Below are 10,150 nucleotides of genomic sequence, written 5' to 3' on the forward strand. Positions count from 1 at the left end.
CATAAGGGGCCAGGGCAGAGGGACTCCTGGCCTGCAGGGCAGACACAGGGGCACAAAGACACTTTGCCATTCCCTTACCCTGCCCAACCAGAGAGTGGGGCCGGGTCCTCCCCAGGGGCACAACAGAGACCAGGACCCCAGGGAAATCTGAAGAGGAAAGGGCCTTTGCTCAGGCCCCGCAAGGGCAGAGTGCCTAGAGACGGCTCCTTGGGCCAGAGGTGAGGCATGTGGGGGAAGCAGCTTGTGTCAGGAGGGCCAGGCCACTCTCCCGGCCCCTTCCCAGGGCAAAGGAGCATGGAGATGAGAATGGCAGGGCTCTCAGGGCTCATCGCAGAGTCAGGTGCTGGACTGCTCCCATCCCACGGAGAGCTGCAAGTCAGAGCCTTAACCTGCCAAGCTCAGCGCCTGCCCCAGCCAGTCGGGAGGGAACAAGGCCCAGGCTGGGCAGGCAGATTCAGAGGGGATGCCTGGTCACTGGCTGTAAGGGAGGGAATTGGACTCCCTGGCAGGGATCCCCACCTCTTGAGCACAGCGGTTCCCAGCAGGAGGCCCCACGCCACAGAGCAGAGTGAAACCCTCACACGGAGTTCGGGAACGTTTCACTTTGGTTAATTTAATCCGTTAAACGACCCGGGCTGTAGCATGGCTCCCTTCCAACCCAGCCAGGCCCTGTGCACCTGCCCCGGCTGTTCCGCAGGCTCTTTCCAGGCCGTGCTGCAGCCATACAGGCAGAAGAGCAGCATCTGGGGGCTGGCTGCTACACACCAGCCTACTGGGCACGGCCCTGTCGGCACGAGCTGCTGCAACTCTGTGCTGCAGGGAAACTCCAGGGTAACGTAGCAGGTGCAGGCCCTGCCTGTGGGAGGGGCAGACAACCATGGGCCAGGCTCAGAGATGCTGAGCAATGCCACTGACCTGGCTGGGCAGTAAAGGAAACGCTCCCCAAGCAGCTACCTCACAGCTTCGCGAAGCCCCCTGGGGACCTCCCCTGCCAGCGCCCAGCGGGGCAGCCCAGGAAGGGCCCTGGGGTGCAGGACAAGGGCTTGCAGCCCTGCAGAGGGCCACGTGGAAGCTTGCAGCGGTGGCCTTTCACCACCAGGTGCTGGGGTGCAGCCATTCAAGCCACGTGTGCTGCAGCAACTCGCCAGCATGGTAACTGCAGGAGCCTGGGACCCCTCCCCGGAGCTGATCCAGGCCGGCTGTCCTGCCCAGCTCGGGAGCAGTGCGCCCCCCAGTGGTGACAACGCTCAGGCAAAGCCCCGCGCCCAACCCCAGGGCGTCCCTGCCCCTGTCTCTCGAGCCCAGGACAGAGTCCCTGTTAAATAAACTCAATCCCTTCGTATTTCACTGCCCCGATCTTGGTCTCCGGCAGCAGGAAGCGCCCGTCCAGCGTGAAGGCCATGATGTAGGTGGCAATCTTGCCACCGTCCTCCTCCGATTTCAGGGCCACGATGAGCTGGTCGTCAGTGTCGGGGATGAATTTGAAGGAGGAGAAGCCGTGGGTCGGGACGGCAGCCCCCACGTGGCTGACGGCGATGTCGCTGAAGTCCTGCGTGGCCCGCAGCAGCAGGTTGGTACCCCGGTGCTCGTCGGCCTTCTCGTCGTAGCGCTCCTGGCTGGCCCGGCGTGGCAGGAAGAACCAGCGCTGCAGCGTCTCGCTCCAGGCGGCCGACTCATGGATCAGGTAACCTGGGGAGGGCAGGGCCAGGGTGAGAGCAACTCCTAGGCCGGCAGAGCACAGGGCTGGGACCCAGGAGCTGCCAGTGCTCGGTCTGAATGTGACGAATGCCCTGGGCCACAGCCCCTCTCTATGCGTCACCTGGGTGCTGATTTCCCCTTTCCTGGGGCAGGGGAGCGGGTGTCAGCAGAGCCCTCCTCGCTGGGATTCCCGCTATGCTGCATGGATGGTGCAGAGCCGGCAGCCAGCAAATCTGGGCAGGGTGGGGGGCCAGCCTGGCTGAAGTCGCCTGCCTGCGAGGAGCAGATTCCCCCTCCCAGTTCCCCTAACACAGAGGGCAGCACAAGCCACGGCCCTGCCTCCAACAGCGCCGTGGGGCGACAGGCTGCCAGTGCGCCCAGGGACGGCATGCTGCACACGGCTCTCCACACCACTGCGAGCACAAGACTGGTCGCAGCACGATGGGCAGGAGGGGTCTAGCCCCGGCACCCAGCCCCACCCATATCCACTCCCCATGGGTGAGGGGAGGGGAGGTTCAAACCCCCAGTTCCTTTAGCACTCACATTGCCCGCCCGCAGCCTGGAGGGTGCAGTATCAGGAATTCCTTCCAGCCCCTCCCTGCAAGCGCAGATGGGACTGCCCAGGGCTATGGGGCAGTTGGGGGAAAGCCCCACCTCTTACCTGGGAGCCTGATGCCAGCCGCTGACCTCAGTGCGTTGTAGTTGGACACCCAGTTCTCATGGCCCACGTCCCCCTTGGAGCCGACCACCTTCACCCACTCGGGGTTCTCATTCATCACCTCCCCGGTGGTCGTGGTCCACTCCTTCCCCAGGCCACCCACGTATAGGTGTTCATCCTTCACTGCCAGCCACTCTGCTTTGAAGCCTAGGCAGAAAGACCCAGGGTTAGCTTGAACAGGGGACCTCAGCCCTGCAGTCAGAGGAAAGGGGTGGATGCACCCACAGGGGGCAGGGGCCGACTGGGGCAGCGGTGTGTGTCCCCGGCTATGCTTCCCGCAGCAGTCAGGAAAGCCTCTCCCCGCCGCCCCTTGGGGGGATTCCCATGGCCATGATCCAGATGCCCAGGAGGGCACGAAGGCAGGGGCTGGGCTAGTGATCACCAGGCAGCTTTGCTCTGGCGGCAGAGTTTGTCCTGGATCAGGGCTGCGACAGGGAAGACGAGAGGAGAGGCAGAGCTCACCTTTGCCCACGGTGCCATCTCCATCCGATAGGATCACCCAGGGGACCACTGTGGTGCCCTCGATCAGATAGACTACTCCCGTCCGGTCGTCCACTGCATACAGCTTCCCGTTGAAGACAACCAGCTCCGAGAGCTCCATGCCTCTCCCCTTCTCGGCCAGATGGGACTCCAGCACGCTGTCGGCCCGGTCCCACTCCACCGTCACTCTGTCCCCGCTGGCCGACAGGGTCAGGTAGCCCTTCTTCAGGTAACTGAACCAGGTGTGCTCCTGTGGCCCCTTGGAGCTGGTGTCCAGGTCGGCAATGACCCCGATCCTGTAGCGCACCCCTTCCGAGTTTCTCTGGGGCGGGGACAGCGGGTAGGTGTCATTGTACCTGTCCCCGGGCAGCGGGCTGAGCCGCCAGTTGTGGGCGTTGGCTGGGGCCGGTCTCCCCGTGGCCGAGCGGTGAAAGCAGAGCAGGAGCAGCCCCAAGGCAACGCTGAGCGAGGACACCAGGATGGCCTTCCAGCGCAGTCGGAAGCGGGGGTCAGCAGCCTTAGTCATGGACGCTAGGACGGGAAGGCCACCAACGCTGATCCGGAGAGGGCTCATAGACTCACTCCATTCCAGGCGCTGGCTGGGCGGGACGCGCATCAGCCTGGGGGCAGCAGAACCTGGCACCAAGCAAGAAAAGCGACAGGGTGAGACAGGGCCAGAGCTGGGGTCTCGCATTGCACCCTTCGGTGGGGCTGCGCTCCTGCCCCAGGGTAGTTAGTGGGACCCCAGGCTCCGCCCTGCCACCAGCTCCCCACCAGCAGCACCCATGGGGTGGGCCTTTCTGCTGACATCCCTGGCCCCGACACGCGCTCAGAGAGCCGCTGGTGCGCCCTGCTCTGCTGGCAGATCTGGGTTCAACTGACAGGGTAAGTGGGAAGCCCGCGAGAGGGCCCAGCAGACGGGGTGCCCCATCCAGGGAGCTCCACTGGGGAAGGGGGAAGCGGGGCCAAGGCTGGCTGGGAACGAGCATCCCCTCCCCCCGATTGCCCAGCAGCTCCACTGCTCAAGCTGGGAGGGATGGAAAGCATGGGAGCATCCAGAACAAAGGAGAATCGACCCTGGGCGGGATGGCCAGGGCCCTGCCGAGGGATCGCCCTAACTGTAGCAGGCCTGGCCTCCCTGGCCACGGGTACTGCCCTGCGGGCTGTAAACACCAAACCCAGCAGCTCTGCAGGAAAGCGCAGCCCCCGGCGAGGAGAGATCCCCAGTGCACCGCAGCCTACGATGGGCAGACGCCCGGTGAAGTTCACACAGCCAGTCTGCGGCAGAGCCGGAACCCAGGAGCCCCGACTCCCAGCCACAGCTCCTCCACAACATTCCCACCTGACTTAAATACCGCCTGGCGCACGCCCAGCCAGCTACCGGTGCCCACCCATCGGGAGCGAGAGCTGCGGGTGACCAGCCCTGGCAGCATCCCTGCCAGGCACGAGAAGCCCCATAACCCATACCTGCCGCCTGGCACCATGCCCTGCACACGGCCCGTCACACGCTGCCCTGCAGCTGGGTCCCAGGGTCCCCGGCACAAGAGGAAACAGCCGCAGTGTCTCCAGTTCTTCCCTGACAACGCTGCAGGTACCGAGAGCCGGGGGAGGGGATCGGGGTTCCCTGGGTAGGGAGGGGTGGCAGGAGAGGGCCTGACGCCCCCTGCCCTATGGCTGTCTGCACCAGACAAGGGAAGCAGAAGACAGACTAGAGCCCCAGGCCCCACTCCCCTTACAGCCTCTGCAGCTCGCCACATGGCAGAGCCTAAGCACCAGCCGCTCTCCCCCGGCCAAATCCTGCACGAGCCCCGCAACAGTCTAGCGAAGCCCAGCAGGGCTTTGGTGGGGGCTGGGCCCAGCCCCCCAGTTCTGCCTAGGGTCCCGAAAGGGCCTCTTTATTGGCTCCCAGGGTGAACGCCAGAGACCACAGAGCCGCACACAGCATGCCCAGAAATCCCAGCTCCTTCCCCAGGCACATGGCTGGGGAAGGGGCCCCACTGCCCCAGAGTTACAGGTATGTGGGGCAAGAAGAGGGGGAAACAGCAGGAGCACCACAGGAGAGCCCCTGCAAGGGGGTGTGGGAAGGAGTGCAGCAGCCAGCCCAGGTGTATGCACAGCCCTTCCCACGAACCCACCTCGGGGGCTCCCAGCCCTGGCCTAACAGTGCAGAGAAAGGCCAAGTTCTCTGGTTAAGCGCATGAAGGAAACTCGTAACAGCCGGGGACGGGCCCCAGGAGCCCTGGTTTCCTCCCACCCCCGACCCCGCCTTCCAGAGCCGGGGACGGGCCCCAGGAGCCCTGGTCCCCACCACCACCCTTCCAGAGCCCGGGACGAGCCCCAGGAGCCCTGGTCCCCCGCCCCCCACCCTTCGACAGCCGGGGATGGGCCCCAGGAGCCCTGGTCATCCCCCCCAGAGCCCGGGACGGGCCCCAGGAGCCCTGACTCCAAGTCACCTGCTCTGAACAGTCAGATCACACACACCCCAGATGAGGACGAAGATTCCCAGGCCGCTCGGACAGCCCAGGGGACCCTGCCCCACAGCCAGCAGGAATGGCCTCTGTCTCAGGAGCCACTTGCCTTCCTGGAGCCTGGCCACCCTTCCTGTGGAGCAAGCAGCCGGCTGGGCAGGGTCCGGGGAGCAGGCCCAGCCCCCGCCCCCGCGCTCTGCCGCGGCCCCACGGCTGAGCTGTGCAACAGGTGCCGGAACAAGCAGCTACGGGTGCTCAGCCCCTCCCTGAGCAGGATCCAGGAAACGCAGACCGCTAGGGGGATCCAGCCCTAGCCAACCACGTCGTCTTAAAGACACAGCAGCCTGTTCCCTCCTCTCCCCGGCCTAGCCAAGAGGCCATTCTCAGCCCAGCCTGCTCACCCATGCCTGCAGCGTGCTCCAGGAACACTGCCCGTGGCAGCATGGCCCCGTGAGGCCTTGGGGAAGGCACTTTGCCTGCCTCCCAGCTAGCGGGGCAGGGACTCACTAGTTAATGACAAGGGCAGAGCCCCTGCTTGACAAGCCAGACGCGCCAAACCTGCTCTGGTGCCTTGGTGCCTTTGCCTCCCAGCCCATTCTTAGCTGCTCTAGGGCTCCAGAGGCAGAAACAGCCTTTATTTGGGGGGTGGGGGCCTGCAGCTCTCACAGGGATCAATGGGAGGGTGGGGCCCAGCCACCTGTCTTCCCTAGCCGGCTGTGCCCCAAGGAGGCTGCTCCTTCAGCCAGGCCCAGCTCGAAGAACCAGGCCCCAGTCACCCAGGGTCTGAGTTTGGCTTGCCTGGAAACAGGGAGACTCCCTTGTAATGGAGCAGCCCGCTGACCCCCACGTGTAGTAACAGCAACTACAGCCAGGACACCCCATGGCTGGGAGCGACAGCCGAGTGCCTGCGTCTAGCACGTGGCCCTGCAGACCCCAGGCCAGTGATGCCCTGTGAGGGGCACACCCCTAGCAGGCTGGCCCGAGAACCTGGCAATCAATATGCCTTAACAGAAGCTCTCCGGAGAGGGTGTGGATCCGGTGCTATCCCCCGACTCTCCAGCCCCCCTGGACTGATAGCCTAGCTGATCTCCTGGGAAGCTCCCCCAGACGGCTCTGCTGCCTGGGGAGGGGATGCTGGCCAAGTCCCCAGACCAGCCACGACTCCTGCGTGCCTTCAGCAGGCTGCCCAGGGCACGAAGAGAGGCCTCTTTGAGCAGCGGGAGGACCGGGGGAGGCCTTGTCTGCTCACTCTGGAGCCCAGTCAGCACTGGGGCAGAAACCTCAGGGCACAAGCATGGACACTGCGGCTCCCCCACGAGACTCCCCCTGTAGATCGTGTGGGGCTGGCCAGCAACTAGGGAGCGGCCAGCGGGAGGAAGAGGGGGAGATTTTAACACCCATGAAAGCCAGGGACAGAACCAAAGACAGTGAGACCACAAACCACAGGGACGCACAGACCCACCTCCCCCGTAAAACTCCACCTCCAACCTGCCCCCAGCTCCTCCCCAAGTGTGCACAGCTCTGCCGGTGCCCCTCAGTCCCGACCCACAGCCCCTGCTAGCCCAGCCATGAGCTCCCTCCCCAGCCCTGCCAGTGCCCCTCAGTCCCGACCCACAGCCCCTGCTAGCCCAGCCATGAGCTCCCTCCCCAGCCCTGCCAGTGCCCCTCAGTCCCGACCCACAGCCCCCCCCAGCCCTGCCAGTGCCCCTCAGTCCCGACCCACAGCCCCCCCAGCCCTGCCAGTGCCCCTCAGTCCCGACCCACAGCCCCTGCTAGCCCAGCCCTGAGCTCCCTCCCCAGCCCTGCCTGTGCCCCTCAGTCCCGACCCACAGCCCCCCCAGCCCTGCCAGTGCCCCTCAGTCCCGACCCACAGCCCCCCCAGCCCTGCCAGTGCCCCTCAGTCCCGACCCACAGCCCCCCCCAGCCCTGCCAGTGCCCCTCAGTCCCGACCCACAGCCCCTGCTAGCCCAGCTGTGAGCTCCCTCCCCAGCCCTGCCAGTGCCCCTCAGTCCCGACCCACAGCCCCTGCTAGCCCAGCCCTGAGCTCCCTCCCCAGCCCTGCCTGTGCCCCTCAGTCCCGACCCACAGCCCCCTGCTATCCCAGGCCTGGCCTCCCCCGCAGCTCTGCCCGTGCCCCTCAGTCCGCACCACACACGCTGCAATGGACACGGAAGGGAGGCTCAGGCTTGGTGCAGCCTGGGGCAGGACTCTGGGGACAGACCCCCGACTCCAGCAGCAAAAGGGTCTGGGCATTTGGTGGCCAGGCAAACGGGGGAGGAAGAACATTCCTGGAGACAATGACCCCACATAGGCCAAGGAGACCCCGCAGGGCGCTCTCACCTCCACCCTGCAGCGCATTGCTGGGTCAGGCAGGCCACAGGGACCAGGTGCAATGGGGCACCCAAGTCTCCCAGCGCCAAACACCCCCACGAAAGAAACCAGAGCAAGCACGAGAAAGGGGAGGGCGTAGGGCCGGGGGGGCCAGGACGCCTGGGCTCATCCCCAGCTCTGCACGCGGGGGAGGGGGAGGGGGAGCCCAGGACGCCTGGGTTCCTTCCCCAGCTCTGCACGCGGGGGAGGGGGAGCCCAGGACGCCTGGGTTCCTTCCCCAGCTCTGCACGCGGGGGAGGGGGAGCCCAGGACGCCTGGGTTCCTTCCCCAGCTCTGCACGCGGGGGAGGGGGAGGGGGAGCCCAGGACGCCTGGGTTCCTTCCCCAGCTCTGCACGCGGGGGAGGGGGAGCCCAGGACGCCTGGGTTCCTTCCCCAGCTCTGCGGGAGGGGGAGGGGGAGCCCAGGACGCCTGGGTTCCTTCCCCAGCTCTGCACGCGGGGGAGGGGGAGCCCAGGACGCCTGGGTTCCTTCCCCAGCTCTGCACGCGGGGGAGGGGGAGGGGGAGCCCAGGACGCCTGGGTTCCTTCCCCAGCTCTGCACGAGGGGGAGGGGGAGCCCAGGACGCCTGGGTTCCTTCCCCAGCTCTGCACGCGGGGGAGGGGAGGGGAGGGGGAGCCCAGGACGCCTGGGTTCCTTCCCCAGCTCTGCACGCGGGGGAGGGGAGGGGGAGCCCAGGACGCCTGGGGCAGGACTCCGGGGACAGACCCCGACTCCAGCAGCAAAAGGACGCCCCCCAGCCCCCCACTCACCCGGGCTCCTCCCCGCGCGCCGGCGACTCGGCCTCTCGCGACGCGCCGCTCCGGCCGGGAGGGGGAGGGGGGAGCGCGTCGCAGCGCGCAGGCGCGGGCCGGGGACTCCAGCTCCCGGCCTTCCCCGCGCGCCGCACTACAGCTCCCGGCACCCCCTGCGCGGGCACCCCGGAGGCCGCTGGGGGATGTAGTCCGGGCGGTTCAGGCTCCGCCCCCTGCAGGGCCCTGCCCGTGGGGCTGTTTGCGGGGGCCACTGCCCCCCCCATGTGACAGTCCCGCCCTGCGGCGCACTGCCCTGAGACCCCGGCCCTCCCCAGGGCATGGCCCCCTCGGGCGCCCCGCTGTGCCCCCAGCTCCTCTGGCCCCATGAGCACCGCGGGGGATCCCCTCCTGCGTGTCAGCCCGGCGCCCCGAGGCCACGGTGATGGGCGGCACACGCTGCTCAGGCATCGGGCGCTGCGGGCCTCGGCACACGATAATCACCCGGGCCCAGCCCTGCGCGGCCCTAGGCCTTGGCGTAGGGTCGCCCCTGCCCCAGGATCCCGGCCCAGGAGGCCGGCCGGGCGCTCAGCCCGTGGCTCCGCTGTGCCGTGTGATGGGCTCAGGATCCGCCCACTTGCTTGGCCCTCAGAGGTGGGCACCCTGAGCCGAGGCGCGACCGATGCCGGGGTGGCAGTTCCACTCAGCGCCCTGCTGTGCCAGCCTGCTCCAGCCCAGCCTCATGCGCACAGAGCCTGAGCACCCTCTGCCCTGCACGCCCCGAGAGAGCACATCCCACTGGGCTCTCGCTCGGTGACCAAGAACGAGGGAAGAGAGCCAGGAACACACCGAGGTCCCACCCAGTCCTGTGCCCTGTCTCTGGCAGCAGCTGGCACCCAGTGCTTCCGAGGAAGGTGGAGAAAATCTGTCGGGGGCCCGGTGTGGCAGGCCAGGCTGTGCAGGGCACTGTGTAGACACAGCTTTAAACAGGGTGAAATGCCAGCATGGGGAGGGGCAAGGTAGCGCTGGGGTTGTGAGGGGGGGAAGGGGTGGGAATGGGGCAGGTAGGGAACTCACCCTCGACAGGGATGGGCTCCAGGATCCACTTCTCTTCTGCACAATGTGGGAATGAAACCCAGGGTGTGTCCAGAGCTGCCTTTTGGGGGTGGGGGTCCCAGGATCCTGACCTGCTAGGAGGAGCCTCTCCTTTGGCAGAGCCTCGAGTCTCCCATGTGATGTTCTGATCCCATGAAGCCCAGCGAGTCGGGGTCCTTAGCTCAGCAGAGGGCAAGGAGGGGACGCTTGCTGGGCTGGTATCAGCAGAGATGAGGGGTGGGAGCTTGTGTGTCCCAGGTAGCCTCTTGCAGGAATGTGCTGGCTGCGTTTCTCCCTGCAGGACATTCGGCTCCCCAGCACTTGCAGACTGGCCTGAGGCTGCTGGGACTCCGGCTGCTTTCTGATGGGGGCTCATTGCTCCCATGCAGCCTGCTCTGCCAGCACAGGGATGAGCGAGCAAGAGAAGCCAGTTTGCCCTCTGCCCTGGCTAGCTGGGATCCTTCTCCCGCTCCACAGCGGAGCAGCCCCTGATCCTGCTGAGGGCCTGGGCTGCAGCTGGCTGCTCAGACCGCGGTAGCTCCCAGGCAGGCCCCTGCCAACGCCCCAGCTT

General features: G+C 66.6%; 1 protein-coding gene across 4 annotated transcripts; it reads right to left on the reverse strand.

The window, feature by feature from the left end:
• Window positions 1–587: 587 nt before the first annotated feature.
• Window positions 588–10,046, reverse strand: CANT1 (calcium activated nucleotidase 1). 4 transcript variants are annotated; one of them, XM_073310993.1, is made up of 4 exons: window positions 9,562–10,046; window positions 2,879–3,532; window positions 2,360–2,563; window positions 588–1,689 (listed from the first exon to the last, which is right to left on the reverse strand). In XM_073310993.1, exons 1-4 carry the CDS (start codon window positions 9,962–9,964, stop codon window positions 1,319–1,321), a joined length of 1,632 nt encoding a protein of 543 aa, XP_073167094.1. In that variant the 5' UTR covers window positions 9,965–10,046; the 3' UTR covers window positions 588–1,318. The 4 variants fall into 4 exon arrangements, with proteins under 4 accessions (XP_073167094.1, XP_073167095.1, XP_073167098.1 ...); XM_073310994.1 differs by lacking the exon at window positions 9,562–10,046 and adding an exon at window positions 8,506–8,585; XM_073310997.1 differs by lacking the exon at window positions 9,562–10,046 and adding an exon at window positions 5,474–5,575.
• Between the last annotated feature and the right edge of the window lie 104 nt (window positions 10,047–10,150).

Source organism: Lepidochelys kempii, chromosome 14 (genome assembly GCF_965140265.1).
Source record: "Lepidochelys kempii isolate rLepKem1 chromosome 14, rLepKem1.hap2, whole genome shotgun sequence".
NCBI lineage: Eukaryota > Metazoa > Chordata > Testudines > Cheloniidae > Lepidochelys > Lepidochelys kempii.

Bases quoted from the DNA above. Each gene is read 5' to 3' on its own strand.
- CANT1 (XM_073310993.1), bottom strand. From the start codon at position 9,964: ATGGGAGCAATGAGCCCCCATCAGAAAGCAGCCGGAGTCCCAGCAGCC. The intron at 3,533-9,561 runs GTGAGTTCCCTA...GCTTGGTGCCAG, and splicing joins GGAGCCCATCCCTGTCGAGG to GTTCTGCTGCCCCCAGGCTG. The intron at 2,564-2,878 runs GTGAGCTCTGCC...CTTTCTGCCTAG, and splicing joins AGATGGCACCGTGGGCAAAG to GCTTCAAAGCAGAGTGGCTG.